The sequence below is a fragment of the Cryptococcus neoformans genome (assembly GCF_000091045.1).
Source record: "Cryptococcus neoformans var. neoformans JEC21 chromosome 8 sequence".
NCBI classification, from domain to species: Eukaryota; Fungi; Basidiomycota; class Tremellomycetes; order Tremellales; family Cryptococcaceae; genus Cryptococcus; species Cryptococcus deneoformans.
The window spans coordinates 274,259-292,454 of record NC_006693.1 but is presented as its reverse complement, the minus strand read 5'-3'; the positions used below and the strand labels follow the sequence as shown (position 1 = coordinate 292,454).

Sequence of the window (18,196 nt, the reverse complement as noted above, 5' to 3'; positions counted from 1 at the left end):
TACTCACTGACACAACAAGGGCAGCTGGGAGGATTTTATAAATGGTAGATATTGATATTGAGCGTTAATGGTGGTGATGTGGAGGTAAAAATGTGATGGATTGATAGAGGAATATTATGACAGGGTGGTGGCATACATGTAAGTGCCTGTATTACTGTCTATTGCTATACTTATGACCACACCACTCGCAGTCAACTAACTACGCCTCGATACGCAGACATGACGGTGCACGAGAAGACGCCTATATGTCCGATGAGGACGAGCCTAAGGCTAGACAACAACGCCGACACCAAGACGCTCAACGATCTGAATCTCCGGAATTCAACAATACGCTCTTTGGCGAGTGTGTTTACTGTGGGAGTGGAACCCATGGCAGGGAGAATTGTCTCCAAAAGTACCATGCCGAAAGGTAAGGGGAAGCCTTCCGCTGCGTGGGATGTCGCACTGCAATTGTGGACCAAAGTAGTGACTGTTATCTCGGGCAATCAACTAAATATGTATGTATAAAATGGAATCATCAGCGACGCATACTGTTGTACTACTGTATTTTACAAAAAGAAACTAGTCCAATACGAGCTGTGCGATGTTTGCATTGGAAGAAGTACAACTGTTCTCAGTCCAGTTGTTGTTATCCATGAATCTCAAACGTCCCTGAGAGTGAGTGCCTGTTGGTTTTTGCCATATTCTGACATGGAATCATTATAGTTCTGTAGGCTTACGTACTTTTCGGACGATTGAGCTACTTAAGGAGGGTCATTTGTAGCATGCCGATCGATAATATTCACAAAGTGCCCTGTTTTGTATTACTTCCTTTACTCTTTATTTACCGCAAGTCTAAATTCAGAAGATGGTGTATCCTGTGAACACATAAGCTTCATTCAACTGGCTCATCGGCGATCCAGCCAAGCATGATACTCACCTCCATCCACCACAATATCCGACCCAGCCATGAAACCCATCCCACCCATCTTATCAGACAAAAGCGTAGCGACGAAACCTCCTATTTCGTCGGCCGTAGCGAATCTATGCATGAAAAAGATACGGCTATTAGTCTTAGTCTTGAAAGGGAGAGAAGGAAAAAAAAGGGGCTGATGATTGCACTCACCGGCCGACAGGGGTGCGCTTCTCCCATTCTTTGACCCATGTTGAGGCAGTGGCGTCGGGAGGATTGGCGATCATATCGGTGGACACGTAGCCCTTTGGTTCGGGTATCAGCAGGGTAAGAGGCCGAGGAGAGGTAATTAAAGTGGAAGGAGATGATTGGACATACAGGAGAAATTGAGTTGATGGCAACACCAATATGAGACCATTCGCCCGCCAAACTCTACACCTCATTCAATCAGCAAACATCTCAGCAAGTGACAGATATGGAACGTACCTTTGCCAGCATCGTGACAGCCCCTTTACTTGCGTTATAAGCTGATTGTCTCTGAGGGTTCATAGCCACGAGCGCCGAGATACTAGATACAAAAAGAATTTGTTTTTTGAGGTCGACGTTCTTCATATTGGCGACATCGATTGGGTCGCTGGCAGAGTTCACGGGTACGGGCAGACCAAGCCAGGATCGAACGAGGGCACGCGAAAGGTAGTAAGGCCCAAAGGTATTGACGGCGAAGATGGATTGAAAATCCTCTGAGACATAAAGCATCAGCGATTGAACCCATGCAAATCGGGATGAGAGTTATATATACCATCGGTGTTCTCATGAGCGTCTTTCCAGAGTGATACACCTACGAAAGCAATCGTTTAGTCTACAACTAACCCCACGATAGAGAAACGTTGGCTTACCAGCATTCGCAACGCCGATATCAACATCTTTACCATACTCCTTCTTCACCTCCTCAACCAACGCATCCACCTCGCTACTTTTCGTGATCTCGCATTTGAAGGCCCTGACTTTCGTCCCATACTTGTCAGACAGCTCCTTGGCGACGGGTGTGGCATCCTTTGAAGTGTAACTGATAGCAACGTCGGCGCCAGCTTCGGCAAGAGCCTTGGAGATTGCTAGACCAATTCCTCGTCCGCCTCCAGTGACGAGCACGAGTTTGCCGGTAAAGTCGAGAGTAATTGGCATGTTGAATGAGTGCTGTGGTCGAAATTCTGGGAAGCTTGGCAAAGCCACAAGGGTTAATGATCAGAAGATTTGGCGAGCTGTTGTTGTCGTAAAACGAGTTCTATGGGCCGTGAGTTTCCTGCAAGGTCTGGCCACTGTCGGAAGCAAGAATGAAGCTTACAAAACGCACAAACAAAACCGGAAGAGAGCGACCGAATAGCCGGAGCGGCCACGGCCCCGACATCCGTGCCTGTATATGTTCTCCTGTCGGATGACCCCGAGATGGCAATCTTCTTCTGTCTCGACAGGTGCAAGGGCCTATTGTTCGGTAGAACTGCCGAGTATAAAGATACTATCAGCCCAAATAACCGTTTTTGCTCGCAATGCACCACCTAACCATTACTCACAACAATGACCATCGCTATCACATCCATCCCTGCCTCCAAATACCGCGCCCACTACGACCCTACAAAGGTCCTTCAGCATCCCGAGTTCCAAACGCTTGCCGAAGATGCCCCCGAGCTTTCCGACCCCGATCTCAACATCGCCTGCGCTTACAATCCATCTCATGAGATCCACATGATCAAGAAGCCTCGATTCGAGCCCGGTCCTGGTGAAGTGACAATCCATGTTCGCGCCACAGGTATCTGCGGGTACGTTTTTCCCGTCTTTCATACCAAAACGGAGTTCAGAAAGTTAATGTCTAATGTAGTTCTGATGTTCACTTCTGGAAGCATGGCCACATTGGGCCTACTATGATTGTCACAGACGAATGCGGAGCAGGTCATGAATCGGCAGGCGAAATCGTTGCCATTGGAGAAGGCGTTACACAGTGGCAGGTCGGTGACCGGGTAGCTATCGAAGCTGGTGTTCCATGTGGACTTGCTTCATGTGAACCTTGTCGTACAGGTCGCTACAACGCTTGTAAGTGTTCTTTCGTCGGTCTCACTGTAGCTGCTTATGCTCCTCCTCTAGGTCCGGCCGACGTCTTCTTCTCTACTCCTCCTTACCACGGTACACTCACTCGATACCACAACCATCCCGCTGCCTGGTGCCACCGTCTGGCCGATAACATGTCTTATGAAGAGGGATCCTTGTGTGAACCCCTTACAGTGGCGTTGGCCGGTATTGACAGGGCTGGTGTGAGACTGGGAGACCCTATCGTTATCTGGTAAGTTTACTCGCGCTTTGGTATCTTTTTTTTTTCTCTTTGTCTCGAGTGCAGCGTTTACCATGTGATAGCGGAGCGGGTCCTATAGGGCTAGTCACTCTTCTTGCTGCCCACGCTGCAGGTTGTACCCCCATTGTGATTACCGACCTCTTCGCATCCCGACTGGAGTTCGCCAAGAAGCTTCTCCCAACTGTCAAGACTGTACTGATTGAGAAGACTGCAAAACCCGAGGAGGTTGCGAAGCAGATCAAAGATGTGGCGGGCATGCAGCTTTCCATTGCACTTGACTGTACCGGGGTGGAGAGCAGTATCAGATCTGCTATCTTCGTAAGACCTTACTTGATACACGTCTTCAAATTCGCAAACGCTGACTCTATATCATTTTGACAGTCTGTCAAATTTGGAGGCAAGGTCTTTGTCATCGGTGTTGGTCCTTCAGAGCAAAGTGTAAGTCTTTTTCCCTGCTCCCAATCCCAACATGAATGGTCCGTAGCTAAAACTATCTTGTCAGTACCCATTTGGCTACTGCAGTGCCCGCGAGATTGATCTTCAGTTCCAGTACAGATACAACAATCAAGTCAGTAGTCTCCCCATGTCTTATCAAGCTCCTTTAGGAAAGCCCTTGCTGATCTTTAAAAAAATACCCTCATACAGTACCCGAAAGCAATTCGACTCATCTCTGGTGGGCTTGTTGACCTGAAACCACTTGTCACCCACCGTTTTACTTTGAAAGAGGCTGTCAAGGCTTTCCATGTGGCCGCTGATCCCTCTCAAGGAGCTATCAAAGTTCAGATCCATGATTGATGGGATTAGGCCCAGGCAATGGCGTCCTTCTGGTGGTAAGAGGTGTGAACTTGGGTTGGTTACATGGATAAATATCATTGGGGTCAGGCATATGGACATTTTTGAGTTTTGGGGATAATGGTCATAAAAGTAAATAATGTGAAATAGGAATTGCAATGTAAACGAATCGAAACGAATCGAGTGTCACACCGTTTCTCCTGTCTTAAATGTTTCTAATCAGAGTTGAGCTGGGGGACCGAAGGCAAAAGCAAAAGATTTTGCATCGCGTGGATTTTACAGCAATTCTGCACTACTACTGTAGCAGTTAAATCAGTAGGCTGCTGATGGAACATGTGAGGAAACATCTTGTCCCTTTCATATGCATCAGGCGGGGGCATAACAGGAAAGGTCCCCCGGGTGGATCCTTTCTTCCTTCGGGATGAGACGGTCGATGCAAAGGATGGATGAGTTGGTGAGTATCATTGACTCGATTTATGGGATGTTAATCCTAATATACCTCCCTTCTAGATCATCAGCTAACCTTTAACCTTTTGTTTTCCCTCTCTCCTTTCCACAAGTCAATCGTCCACGCCACATTCTATCTTGACCACAACACGCAGCGAAAGCAGTAGCACCTTACCCTATCATGTCTTTGGCGTCGGTTTACGATGATACCGCATCCCTCTGGTCTTCTTCTGCCACTCCTTCTCCCACCCAGATCTATGTTCAGAGTAGGAGCATTAACGACAGCAACAGTGGCAACTTCAGCTCCATGAGTTCGCAATCTACAACCGCCACCCGGAAGCGGCGCAAGAATAAGAAGCTTCCACTTGCAAAGATCTTCAACTCAAAATCTCTTTTTTCCAACACCACTTCTCAAGCCCTCTTTTCCACTGCCGGCCAATCCCTCATCAATGAGCGCAATAACCTAAGGGCTCTTGAGAAGCAGCGCAAAGACTTGCTCACTTCACTCGCGGGCGTTTATGGAATGGATTACCGTTCCATTAAATCCAGTTTCATGAGCGAACGCCAAGCCACTGCCGAAGCAAATGGGCAAGGGGATATGAGAAAGAGATGGGATAATAAAGTAGCTAATCGGGATTTGATTAGGGAGTGGGCGGATAGTACAGAGGAGAGTAGAAATGGGTGGGGGGAGGAAGTATGGGATGGGATGAGAATTAGGATGAAAGAGGAGACAGAGAAGACGAGTAGGGCGAGTTTGGTGGTGAGGAATGATGTGGAGGAGTTGGAGAGTCGTTTGAAGGGAATGAGGTCTATGATGGAGGCTGGGATGAGTACTGGAAATATATTAGGAACGGTGACTAGCGGCAATTCTGCCTGTAGACTGTCGACAACAGAGGGGCATTTGGAACAACCGACACTCTCTCCGATTACTTCCACGCGTCGTTTTAACTCGAATGGATCCGTTCTCGACGGTTTTTCCTCTGACACTCTTTCAGGGCTTTGAACGAACGGCCCTCGCTCATCATGATTTCAGTTTATCGAATCGGGAAGTTGTCGGCAGGTAACAGCGTTAGCTGGGCATAGGTTTTCAGATGCATGGTGTTTTTTGTTCTATCGCTGCTATTCCTCATGGTGTGGGATGTTTACCCGACCTCTCGATTTGTCCTGCCAATATCATTTTATTTTCAGCCATCAGTCATCACTCAGTGGCCAGTAGCAAAAAGAGTCGAAGATATATTTACGCGTCTCAAAGTCCCTCTCTTTGATTTATTTATCTACGCGTTTTCATCTTTTTACGCGTTTGGTGCCTGCAGATGTCAGGGAGATTGAACGCCACCTGCCATTCGTGAACAAACCGTACTTGGCCGTTCTCCGTCCGCATTTCTCACCCAGCCTTTTCCGGGTCTTTTACTGCGTGCTGTTTAGAGCTAACAATGTGAATATTGGTACAGCAGCAACGCATAAGTAGCGGTAAACTGATATGAGCCGGTGTATATGAAGAAAGTTTCTTATCCATCGTGATCTGTAACGATAAACGGAATTCAGGGTCTTTTCAGGGAACGAAGTCGCGTCGTTCGTGATTTTTTTTGTCATGTGGCAAAGAAGGATTTCCCAGTTCCCAATTTTCCAGCACAACCCTAGAGCATACTTCCCCTCGACTGCTGCAGCAGCAGTCGCGTATGTTATGTCTCACTTTTTAATTACTCTCGATTTTGATTTTCGTATTTTGTCTCTCCATCTTCATCTATTTTTCCTCCTGCTATTAGATCAACTGCAGCCTCTGAGAGGTGATCAGCAGTACCGTTCGTTGACCGAACCCACCGAATACCGCTTTGACAGCTACGCAACTACCCCATCCATCGACCTTGACGGTTGTCACCACTCCAAGCCCCGCTTTGATAGCGCGAATCCTTCCTAGCCAACATGTCTTCCCCTATCCACCAATATCTTTTCTCCCCTCCTCCTTCGCCTCCTTCGCGTGGCCCACGATCTAAACTTGATCCCAATCACGGTCTGACTTCGGTCAAATCTTTGTTGTTGCCTTCCGAGTTTATTCCTCAATATTCCGTCGATGGCCACCACCGCTCACCACCACCCCTCAAAGCTCGCTCTTCACGTAGCCCTCAGCAAGAACGCTTCACTCTCATTACTTCTGTCTACCCTTCTTCTGGGCACGGACGACATGGAAATGGTTATTATGCTGCCCGAGATCTTGAGTCTATTCCTGAGAGTTCGACAATCAGCATCTTGTCCCCTTCATGCCAAGGTTTGGACCAGGAGCAGCTACAGCTCGCACCACCAATCAACCTTGTCTCACCTTCTACTTCACACTTCCGCTCTTTCCAATCCGCATTTACGGTCCCGAAGCCAATCTTGCGACTTGTTTTCTTGGTTTGCATTATTTTCACAACCATCGCTATTCTCATCTTTGTCCCCTCCGCCAGGCCACCCAGTCTTTTCCTGGGAGATATAGCGAAACGAATCGCACTCGTTCCGGAAGCTCAATATGTCAATGTCAACGTCGATGTAAACGCGTTAGAGTGGGAGGGGATGGGAGAGGAGAGGGAATATCAGCCACCTCATAAAAAAACGGCGTGGATGTTGAAAGGGATTAGGCCAAAGAAGGAAACTGAGGTGAATAAGGAAGTCCAGGCGGTCGAAAAGGTCAAGGAAGTTGAGAAGATGGTTCAATTGCAAGCTCAACAACACCATGCTCTTCGTAAGTTTGCATTATCCCCATATTATCCCCTAAATATAACATGTGTAATTCATCCTGATATCTGTCTTTATCTTCTATTCAATCTACTTAGCTCCTCCAAAAATTACCCGCCCAGCTCTTCGCCCCCGACCCATCCCAGCCTCACATGAACTCCTCGCTCTTCAGTCGTACATCCTTGCTTCACAGTATAACGTCTTATCTGAGAGCATTGACCCCTCGAAACCGCTGGATGCGAACACAATACTTGGTATTAGTGCAGCAGCGAGGAAGTTTGGTGGAGAGGGGGGGTTGGCGAGCATGAACGGTAAGGAAGGGAAAGAGAAAGCAGAGGGGGAGGAGGAGTGGTTGAAGGATATTGAGAGTGAATGGGACGATGAGGTCGTCGTTTGGTTTGGCGGTAATGGGTGAGCTCGTTGTCTTTTAATATTCCCCCTTCCCCAGTGGGGAAAACGTAGCAGCACAAGAGACTTTGGCTGACATTCCTCTTCTTCTCACTTCCTTCTGTCCCTAACCTCCCCTTCACACTTTGGATAGACGTAAGCAACTCCCGCACGACGTAATCGATATCATCGCCTCTTCCCACTCAACCAACCGACATATCACTTATATCCCTCTCCACTCCCGGCCAGACCGTGAGATCATCCTCTCTATCCTAGCCCGTCTCGGTCTGCCTGCTGCGGCGGACTCGCCAATCGTCATGATCGGCAATGAGCCCATTTTGGGAGATCTGGAGACTCTTGAAGAGATGCGTCTCTCAGGAGAACTGGAGAAGAAGTTGAGTAAGATTGGGTGGAAGAAAGTGAAAGAGGAGAGGAAGAAGAAGAAGCTGAAGATGGCAGTGGTCAAGAAGAAGGAAAAGGGCATGATCGAGGAGATGAGGGAGTTGGCTGGGCGATAAAGACTCAAGTTAGTAATGAATTCAGTCTAGCTGTAGAGCGATAGGGTTTTCGCGCTGTGCGTGATTCCCGTTCGAATTCAATCTAGCTGTTGAGTGATAGGGCTTTCGCGCTGTGCGTGATTCCCGTTCCCTTTCTTGACTTTGAATTGCCATATTTTCATTATGTATGGGGTTTATGGTCGTTTCTGCCGCTTTTGATACGTATCCTGGATTATAGGACCGAAGGAGGTATGATGAAGACGTGAGAGCATTACACAACAGATGTTCAGAGGGAAAGTAATAGGCAAAGGACAAGCCGGAAGGAACTCTGGCTTGTTTACTTTTTCACTTGGCCACCCTGGCAAGTTTTTTTCCCTATTTGAGTTATCGTCATAAAATGGCTCGGTTTGTACATCTTCACGCCGGAAGCAAAATTGGAAGGTTTCCAAGTCCCAAATCATATGCTCCACTGTCTTACGTCGACAGGTGACAGGTAGAAAGGTAATGGAAGACGACAGACGGCGTTCCTTTATTTGTGGGTACACGGAGAATGTCGACGGCTACCGTGGACAACAGAGAATACGAGAATGACGCATGATGAATGACGAAAAGGATAATCAATTCTAATGAGTTTATGGACTGCTGATAACTTTTCCCGCAAGGTGTTTTTTTTAATAACTCCAGTACAAATACTACTGTCAGCGGTCAACAGAAGGTTTAATTGGTCGTTTCAGGTACCTTCCAAGCAGTTATAAAAAAAGATACGACGACTTGACAAGCTTAACCAGGAGGACAGCAATACAATTACGATCTTCGCACGCGTTTGTGCCGGAGATGATCATGGTCCTCTCCTTCTCTTTTGTCTTCCTTTCCTATCTTCTCCTCTTACCTCTTTCAGTTCTTGAAAAGTCCTATTTCTCAACCATGTGGTGCGCGTCATTTAAGTATGGATTCCCGCAATCTGTTGGATTTGTATAGCATTAAGCTTGCTTTGTTTTGGAGTTCATTATCATATCTGATCCCTTCCTCGTACGTACCATGTATGTGATTTGCAATGTAATGTGACTTGTGGAATTGGAACAACTCGGGCTCGCCTGACTTTCCAAAACGATCTATAGCCATACATATGATACATCTGGACACAGGCATCTCTCGCCCCTCTCAACTACCCCATACCCTCTATTCATCGTCATCCTTCTTCGCCTTCTTCTTCTTCGGCTTCTCATCCTCACTTCCACTCCCACTTGTCTCCTTTGCCTTTGTTCGCTTCGCTTGAGTCTTCTTCCGCAGTTCTTCCATCATAGGGTCGCTTGCATCTGAAGCCATGCCAGAATCGTCGTCAGAGTCAGATTCACTTGGTGAGCCGCCGTCAGAAGATTCATCTTCAAAGTCTTCATCATCTGTCATGGTTTTCGTCAGCAAACGATGCATTGTATGAGAAAAAATGGAAAGAGGAAGGGAGCGCTTACCAGACTCATCTTCATCGTCATCGGCTGCTTTCTTCACAGGCTTAGTCTTCGATTTGTCATTCTTTGCCTTCGATGGTCTCTCGTCTTCAGAAGGACTTTCCATCTCCTCATCGTCGTCGCTAAACGGCTCATCGATATCAACAATCGCCTCCTCCATCTCATTCTTGAGTCGGATATTCTTCGACTGCAAAAACGAGCTGATCGGTCCGACTTCTTGCTTGTTGATAGCGCTGAACACATGGTCAGCGCCTCCGGTCTTGGATACGACGCGCATGTCGAATGTTCGGGCGGAAGCGACACCGCCGCCGACACGGGAAAATGAAATACTATCGGTTTTGGAGAAATCGATAAGAATGGGTTGTTTGGAGATGAAAATCAGGCCTTTTTCGAGGAAGTAGAGTTCTCCTTGGACGGCCTTCACGTTAGCTCTGATACCGTTGAGGCCTTGAGCGCTGAGGAGGGAATCAGTTTGTGTTTACGTGGTAAAAAGATGGCAAGAAACTCACTTTCTCAAGCTTCCGGGGGGGGTCACCTTCTTTCCAGTCAATGCTTTGAGCACACGAGAGACGACCTGGAAGGTGGTCGCTTCATAAGTCTTCTCCAAGTCAGGGTATTGTGCGAGCTCCTCACTAAAACTGATCAGCACATATCCATGGGAATAATAATGTAGCTTACTCTGTGAGATTGAGTTCCGCATTGACGACCTCATCCTTGGGCCACTGTGCGACAAGGAAGGGGTATCGAGTAGCGCCTTGTCGAATAGGAGGGTCGAGACCAAGAACGAGCTGAACGTGCAAATCGTCAAGCTTGGGAAGAAGAAAGATCCGGTGAATAGAAGTAAATGGGACTCGGTGGTCGGTGGATTTACCAACTAGTCGGATGGAGTCGGCGTAAACTTCGATAGAGAATCGGCCTCTGCAAATACATCAGCGATCGTTTCGACGAGATAGCAAGTGAAAGAACTTGCCTGGGTGTCAAGATTAGACAGTCTTCAAACACCACAATGCTATCCCCGACGACAGCTCCAATGTCCGCCTTTTCCTTGATCAAACTGTGGAACGCATCCGCGGCACTGACTTCATTACCCTCCTCATCCAATTCCGTCTCCTCGCCACCACTACCAGCATCGCTACCAGCCTTTTTCATACTCTTTCCGGGAATGTAGAAACGCATCTCAACCATTTCGTCAGGAGGACGCTTATTGAGGTCTTTGGGATCAAATTTGTAATTGGAAGGAGGGTTGAATTCGAGCGCGACTTCGTACTTGCCGGCAATGTTGGAGTTGGCGACTTGAGAGAGAGGAACGTCGAATGCGGTTTTGCCTTGAACTTGGAAGACTAGATCACTCCCTATCAATTTGTTAGCATGCTCGAGATTCGATGGATGAGACTGCACATACCTTTCACTTGCGCCTCACCCCAGTTCCATCCCTTCAAACTCGTATCTCTAGTCTCAAGCGTGATGTTGAAATATTCCTGGAGAGTCCGCTTGATCTTATCCAAGTCCTGCAATAGAAGCACGTATAAGCTATGACAAAATAACTACGTCAGAATTTGCCACTCACATCTCTCTTGAAACCGTCAAACGAGATCCGAGGCTTTTCAGAGTTTCGCATACCCAGTCGAAGCTGAAAATGACGGGCGACTCTAAAGATGGCAATCAGTAAGGCGTGTTGACGACATTCACTCACCGGAACCAGGTGGCATGCCTGATATCCGAACCATTATAAGTTGTGGGGTTGTTGTCCTCGCTCTGGTACGCCTTCCACCCAAATCCAACGGGGTTAAAACGGAGCTCTAGAAGATAGGGTCAGCTCTTTGTCTTTAAATCAGTCGAGCACATCATGGTAAGTGGTTGACGGTGGGAATACGGTGATGGTCGAGAATTCTTGAAAAGCTCATCAAGGTCAATCCGGCCACGACTTATGATGCTCAAAGCCACGCCATCCGGATCCGGACTCCACAGCTCCACGGCAACCAATCCTTGCCAAAAATCCACCTGAAAGCAACAAATCCCCCTCTGCCAGTGCACCCATCGCATACACATCCCATGACCGCTTTTTGAAGCCCGTCAGAACTCACTTCCCAAGTCGGCAGAATCACCGTGAAAGACTAATCAGTCCCGTCAGCTTCTGCACTCCACAGCATCAACGGCACGTACTATTTTCAAAGGTCACTGTGGACATCCTGCCAATAGCCGCCGGTGGCTTTTCGGTAAATGAAGAGTAACTTGAATTAAGATAAGTAATTGGGAAGGTGGTGAAATGCAAGAAATGAACGCGCCGAGCGAGCTGAAACTCATGTCAACGCAAACGCGTTAAAAATGGCCGGACGCGTCAGAGTGTGGCACTCCTTGTAGTAAATGATAGTATCATCATCATCACTGGCATGATCTGTTGCTGCATCGATCTCGCTCGGCATATATAGACTATGCATCGAGTCCATTAAGCAACACTTCAAGCTGCAGGAGAAGTGAGCCATACATATAATATTGTATGCGTACGCCAATAGCTGTTGACTTATAACGTGCATATTGTTACAGTACGTACTTATTATTAGTTTGTTGTATAATAAGAAGAAAGAAAGGGCCAGGAAACAGATGTACAAAGAATAGAACTACCGATCGAAGGGATATAAGGAAGATAAATCGAAGTATAAACGATTGTATGAAGGTATCGAAACTTTATGTATCACGTTTATACACCATACTACATAAGATTCGGTCTGTCGTCCTGCAGATATTCGCTCGCACAACTACGACTACGACTTCGACGACTTACATCATCCTTCATCCTTTTTTGTTCCAGGTTCCGAGCGCATTGAGCCATAGTCTCAGGTGACGCGGTCACGGCTTACTTTGTCATCTCAATAAGGAGTGGCTGCTAAAGAGTTTAGTTCTACCTTTGGGGGAACCAGTTTTGGCTCGATGGTTCGATCAACAGAAACATGTCTGATAAGTTCCCATCATTCCTTTTTTTGCTATCCCCCGTCCTACTTGCCTCATCCTTGGCTGAACCTTTTCCGAATGGTTCGTACTCTGAAGCAGGTAATTGCCAACAACCCTGGAAGAACGTGATTCCAAACTCTCCAGCGGTGCCATCGAAGGTAGAGGGATTGTGTCGCCAATATCGGCCAAAGTTGTAGTACATTTACTTGCAGAGCGGTGAAAGGCGGCATTGACAGTAATGGTTAGTGACCGCAGGACATATAGGGAGAGAATCAAGAGAGATTCAGGAAGAATGGACTGGCGGAACATGTCGCGTCCGGAACCGAATGAAAGACACTGAATGTTTTCATGAGTGGGAGAGAAATTGAAAAATAAGGTGAAAGACGGACGGGTTGAGGGGTGAGGGTAAAGAGGTGGACTGAGTAGATACATGGCCGGAAGGAAGATTGAATAAAAAAAAGAAAGCCAAAAGTACCGAGAACTTGAAAGAGATGGATTCAATTTCGATTGTTTCGAGTAGCTCTAATAACGAAGCAAGGGATGATCGCCCAAGGATGATTAAGCAACGTCTTTTGGTGCCCGGTTGAGGGTAGGGCGCCAAAAATTTGTCAATGAGGACAATCCGCATCCTTCGCCATAATCCGTACACAAATTGATAGGGTCCATAAAACCAGTTTTTGGTCATCAGTTTAGGCGACTCTCTCGTTGTATAAGTGTACTCGGGGTAAGCCGGGGTACCTCGAAGTGAAGTCTAAAATTTAATTAGATAATTACGAAAGAACCACAAAAGAGAAGTCGAAAAGACATAAATAAGTAAATGTGAAATATATGAAGCTTAAAATAAAGGCTAAACTGTTGATGTGTCATACTTTTACCTTTTGCGCCCTCCTGTGTCTGTACACGATTACATTAAATTATTTCCAATCGTGTGATTTTGCTCTCTACCTTCTTTTTGCGTGCTGTAGTGTTATGTACTGTGTGTGCTATGCATATCTGTATTCTTTGCTGTTTTCAAGTAGAAAAAGGAAAGGAAAGGGAAGTGGGACGTGGGGAAGCTGGGGAAGTTGGGGCAGTTGGGGAAGTTGGGGAAGTCGGGGAAGTTGGGGAAGTCGGGGAAGTTGGGGAAGTCGGGGAAGTTAGGGTAGCTGGCCCGGGGGAGATTGGGGAGGCTGGGACAGAGGCCAACAAGATGGAGGATGGAGATGGACAGCAGCGGGATGAGACGAGAGACGAGAAATGGCGAAGCGAGGGGGAAAGGGTAAAGCAGATGAGTCGTGAAGCATGGGGCGCAAAACCCAGGCTGGCAAAGCCAAGATGAAGCCTTAAAGGTACGGTATTCGACGTATTTACAACAAGTATCCAGGGTTTGGTCGAGTGCCAAGTTGGGCTATCCCACTTTGGCGATTCATAGGCACATCATCCATCAATTCCCGAATTGCATTATTCTCACGAATTCGTCGACCCGAAACAGCCCATCTTACCCTGGCACAACCGCAGCGGCAAGGAAAAGTACAGATGGATGTATAGATAGGATCTGAACGAGTGCTGATTGATGTGATATACGTAAGACGGAAACTGAATAAAAAAGGGTAAAATAAGAGTTCAATTCGAGCGGCGAGAAGCCGGCGGGACTGGCGGTGGGGGCCAGACTTTGGGGCCAAATTCCCGCCAAATTCTAAATAAAGACCCAAAAAACCCAGATATAATTTTGTTCTGAGAACACCTTTTGGCGTCCTGATGGAGCGATCAAGGAAAAATAACCTCCCAAAATAACCAAACATGGGCCAACAAGTCCAAATAAGCTTATCTGGAACGCGATCAAAATAGCATTGAGGAACCGATCGGACTCTTGCTCCGCGTGGAAAAAGCACGGCAGACACTAGGTGATTCCCTGAACCCCTCCAGGTGCCCCAAGCGGGAATAGCCCCCAGAGCTCGCTTGCGGAGTCCCATGCCGGGCTGCTGTCATCTGCCAGGACCAAACAGACGCGCATGGCGCATGGCGAGAGGAAAAAAGAGAAGATGCCAAGGAGTGCGTCGCGGAACCCCAAGACAGTAATTGCCGCTGGGCATGATGAAGGGGCATTGCAGGCACTTACCGCATTTCGCCCTGATTCCCCCGGTTGAGCCCCTGCCGCCCACTGACAAATATAAACAGCCCCACACTCGAAAAGACAAACGGCCCCACCTCCTCTTCCTATTCTATATATCCTTCCTTCCTGGCCACTCGTCCTTCCTACCTCCGTTACCTTGAGCACCACCATCACCATGATGTCGACGGTTGACTATAAGCCCGACAGCATACACGTCGAGAAGACCTCTCTTCCTCCTTCCTCTTCCTACCATGAGAACGACACCAAGGCCGCTGATGCGTCTCATATTGAGGACATGGGCGACAAGAGCCACCATACGCCAGCGGTCAATATCATTCAAAACCCTTTGAGAGTGAGTCTTCTGTTCATTCTTTTGCAATTTGGCAGGGAGAATGTCGTGGTCATTGTTTCTGGCGACATCTTGAGTTGGAGAGCATCAGATTCCGTCGACTATCATACATAAGCATCATTGCTAACCTTTCTTTAGCGCTTCGCACCTGAAAAGGTTGTCGAGGATGCCAAGCTTTTCGCCAACGGTCACAATCTTGCTGAATATAGCGATCTTTTTGGCCGGGCTGCCCTTGTTGCTCGAGAAGGCAAGCACTTCGACACCATCAGTGTGCTCACTCCAGAGGAAAAAACTGCTCTTGAGTACGAAAGAGATCACAAATGGCACGGTCCTCGGATGCTCTGGTACTCTATCGCTCTTTGTGCTATCGGTGCTGCCACACAAGGTACGTCTCACTCTCCTTGATCTCATCTAGCGTGGCTAATCCAGAACAGGTTGGGATCAAACTGGTTCTAACGGTGCGAACTTGTCTTTCCCAGAAGAATTCGGTATTGCGGGTGAAGGCCGAGACGAATGGATCGTCGGTGCTGTCAATTCAATCATCTTCTTAACTGCCGGCTGCATTGGTGCATTCATTGTCGACCCTCTTAACCACTACCTCGGTCGTCGAGGTGAAATTTTCCTCACCGCCTGTTGTCTTACCGCCACCCCGATCGCTTCCGCATTCACTCACTCTTGGCAAGCTCTCTTTGCTGTTCGTTTCGTCATGGGCATTGGTATCGGCGCGAAGAACGCTACTGTCCCCATCTTCTCTGCTGAGATTGCTCCCGCTAGGGTTCGAGGTGCTTTGGTGATGTTCTGGCAGCTTTGGGTCGTTGCTGGTGAGTCATTCAGTCAATCGAATCGGTCCACTCAACGTGTGCTAATGATGAATAGGTATCTTCCTTGGTTTCGCTGCCAATGTTATCGTCAAGAATACCGGCCAGATCGCCTGGCGTCTTCAACTCGCCTCCGCTTTCATTCCCGCCTTCATCCTCATGCTCGGTATCTGGTTCACCCCTGAATCTCCTCGTTGGCTCATGAAGCACGGAAAGTACGACAAGGCATTCCACTCTTTCCTGCGTCTGCGAGCCCACCCCATTATTGCGGCAAGGGACTACTACTACTCTCACGTTATCTACCAAGAAGAGCTCTCCTTGGCTAAAGGGTCCAACTACTTTTCTAGGTTGTGGGATTGTTTCAGGGTGCCTAGAATCAGGAGGGCGAACTATGGTGCTTCTACTGTTATGCTCGCTCAGCAGATGTGCGGTATCAACAGTAAGTTTTCTCCATTTCTCCCCTGGCTTTAACTGACAATGCTTGTAGTCATCTCATTCTACAGTTCAACCATTTTCACGGACGTCGGTTATACTGATACCCAGGCTCTTTATGCCTCTCTGGGTTACGGTGCCGTCCAAGTTGTGTTCACCATCCCTACATTGTTCATGATCGATACCGTTGGTCGAAGGAGGTTGTGTTTAATTGTAGGCAACATTTTTAACCTCTTGTCTCACAAAGGCTAACTATTGAATAGACTTTCCCCCTCATGTGCATTTTCCTTCTCGCCGCCGGTCTCTCTCTTCTCAAAGACAGCGGCAGCCGTGGCTCTCAAATCGGTCCCGTTGTACTCTTTGTCTACCTCTTCACCATCGCCTATTCTCTCGGTGAAGGACCCGTCGCTTTCCAGTACTCTGCAGAAGTCTTCCCTACTATTCAGCGAGAACAGGGTATGGCTTGGGTGGTGTTCATTAACAACTTCTTTGGTATGTCTTCGCTGTCCCCCCTGCACATAATCCAAGCTGACATTTCCATCTTTCTATATAGCCGGTGTCCTTAGTATAACCTTCCCCCGTATGCGAACCGTCATGACATCTACCGGTGCTTTCGGTTTCTACGCGGGTCTCAATTTGATTGCATGGGGAATGATTTTCTTCTTCGTTAGGGAGACCAAGCAGTTGACTCTGGAGGAAATCGATCGTACGTCTTCTCCTAGCTCCTTCACTTTTTGACGGCAAGGCGCTAACCCTTCTTACAGAGGTCTTCTCCGTCCCAACGGCGCAATTCGTATCTTACGAAACCCGAGTCCGCGTCCCCTGGTTCTTCAAGCGATACCTTTTCTTCCAGAAGCACATCCCCACCCCACCACCTATGATTGGCGGCGCCGATGATGAGGATGACTACAAAAATGAGAAGGGGGCGACGGCTTGAATGGGGGGCGTAGAGGATAGATTTTAATATTAATTAGCGTCTCATATTGTCTTGTGTGGGTTTTTAGGTTAGTGAACAGTAGCTTATCGGTTGGGAGAGGGTTGATAATCTGGGTATTGGGAGCATTATCAACAGGTTTTGGCATGTATCATCCGTTGTCCATCTGTTCATCGCTTGTCTTTCGTTTGGTTCACAAGTTTCTCCTCACCTTAACCTTTCTTGTAAAGCTAATTATTACAAGAATTCGAAAAGTGTGCGAGTGACGATTAAACAAAGATCGAAGAAAAAGAGTCTAGTAATGCGAATAGCTCCTTGTCACCGATTCGTCACATTCCTAACTCTGTAAACGGTTTCCCTACTCTTCTGCTTTGCATTGAATGGTCTCCGAGCTCTTGAGTATCGATATACTGAGATGAGATTATTGTCAAAGAAAAAGCGGAGGAGAAAAGCAAGCAAAAGCAATTTCGAAGGCACGAGCGATCGAGTAGATAAGGGTTTATTCGATCGATCTTATCATGCAAACGTCCCGCCGGATCGTATTAAAAGATTCCCTTATTCATATAAAACCCGCGTGGCCTGTGAGAACTGATCTATCTCTTCCTGATGCGATATAAAGGTTGGTCGCCCAGGCCAACCCGGCGGAACGTTAATTTTTTTTTTCAGCGGTTCTCGGTAAACTTGCTAGGTCGCCCAAAAATATAAAAAATCAAGGTTTTTGATTCGAAGTAAATGAAAATGAGAATGGCGATGACTGGTAGAGATAAAGAAAATTGCATAAGACGTTTTTTACTGCTTAGTCGGTTCGTTGTCATATGTCTTTTACCTCCAGTTGATGGGAGTCTACGGAAAAGTTGTCGACGATATATAATCATCTGCCGTTGAGCATCCTTCAATGCTTGCTACAGCAATCTACATGATATCTAGGTATCCACCTCGCTAAACGATAAGCACACCATCAACTATTGAAATGGTCAAATAGATCGCTAAAGGCAAAGTCGACACGCTCTGTTGGCTCGACCAGCTCAAAGTCCATCCCCGGGATCGGGTCCACCGAAGAAATTTTCTTATGGGTTACAGAGGTTTTC

At 47.4% G+C, this 18,196-nt stretch overlaps 6 protein-coding genes across 6 annotated transcripts; 4 read left to right on the top strand and 2 right to left on the bottom strand.

Annotated features, from left to right (window-relative positions):
• Window positions 1–146: 146 nt before the first annotated feature.
• Window positions 147–2,215, bottom strand: CNH02950 (cytoplasm protein, putative). Its single transcript, XM_024657718.1, has 7 exons — window positions 1,789–2,215; window positions 1,692–1,730; window positions 1,379–1,632; window positions 1,271–1,324; window positions 1,106–1,197; window positions 920–1,023; window positions 147–857 (listed from the first exon to the last, which is right to left on the bottom strand). The coding sequence occupies exons 1-7, from the start codon at window positions 2,072–2,074 to the stop codon at window positions 841–843; spliced, it is 846 nt and encodes a 281-aa protein (XP_024513388.1). The 5' UTR covers window positions 2,075–2,215; the 3' UTR covers window positions 147–840.
• A 180-nt stretch (window positions 2,216–2,395) lies between these two features.
• Window positions 2,396–4,202, top strand: CNH02960 (L-arabinitol 4-dehydrogenase, putative). Its single transcript, XM_572466.2, has 7 exons — window positions 2,396–2,706; window positions 2,766–2,977; window positions 3,029–3,224; window positions 3,296–3,551; window positions 3,615–3,671; window positions 3,736–3,801; window positions 3,879–4,202. Exons 1-7 carry the CDS (start codon window positions 2,465–2,467, stop codon window positions 4,026–4,028), a joined length of 1,179 nt encoding a protein of 392 aa, XP_572466.1. The 5' UTR covers window positions 2,396–2,464; the 3' UTR covers window positions 4,029–4,202.
• A 27-nt stretch (window positions 4,203–4,229) lies between these two features.
• On the top strand, window positions 4,230–5,636 carry CNH02965 (hypothetical protein). The gene is made up of 2 exons (XM_024658675.1): window positions 4,230–4,479; window positions 4,586–5,636. Exon 2 carries the CDS (start codon window positions 4,654–4,656, stop codon window positions 5,473–5,475), a length of 822 nt encoding a protein of 273 aa, XP_024514592.1. The 5' UTR covers window positions 4,230–4,479; window positions 4,586–4,653; the 3' UTR covers window positions 5,476–5,636.
• Window positions 5,637–6,224: 588 nt separating this feature from the next.
• Window positions 6,225–8,240, top strand: CNH02970 (expressed protein). The gene is made up of 3 exons (XM_572467.1): window positions 6,225–7,191; window positions 7,283–7,595; window positions 7,726–8,240. The coding sequence occupies exons 1-3, from the start codon at window positions 6,396–6,398 to the stop codon at window positions 8,087–8,089; spliced, it is 1,473 nt and encodes a 490-aa protein (XP_572467.1). The 5' UTR covers window positions 6,225–6,395; the 3' UTR covers window positions 8,090–8,240.
• Window positions 8,241–9,202: 962 nt separating this feature from the next.
• Window positions 9,203–11,781, bottom strand: CNH02980 (chromatin binding protein, putative). The gene is made up of 10 exons (XM_572468.1): window positions 11,698–11,781; window positions 11,619–11,648; window positions 11,228–11,333; window positions 11,102–11,183; window positions 10,937–11,042; window positions 10,505–10,886; window positions 10,213–10,452; window positions 10,044–10,166; window positions 9,538–9,989; window positions 9,203–9,468 (listed from the first exon to the last, which is right to left on the bottom strand). Exons 1-10 carry the CDS (start codon window positions 11,720–11,722, stop codon window positions 9,248–9,250), a joined length of 1,767 nt encoding a protein of 588 aa, XP_572468.1. The 5' UTR covers window positions 11,723–11,781; the 3' UTR covers window positions 9,203–9,247.
• A 2,892-nt stretch (window positions 11,782–14,673) lies between these two features.
• CNH02990 (sugar transporter, putative) lies at window positions 14,674–17,279 on the top strand. The gene is made up of 8 exons (XM_572469.2): window positions 14,674–14,927; window positions 15,063–15,309; window positions 15,359–15,745; window positions 15,801–16,181; window positions 16,230–16,387; window positions 16,438–16,666; window positions 16,728–16,880; window positions 16,939–17,279. Exons 1-8 carry the CDS (start codon window positions 14,751–14,753, stop codon window positions 17,109–17,111), a joined length of 1,905 nt encoding a protein of 634 aa, XP_572469.1. The 5' UTR covers window positions 14,674–14,750; the 3' UTR covers window positions 17,112–17,279.
• Window positions 17,280–18,196: the final 917 nt, after the last annotated feature.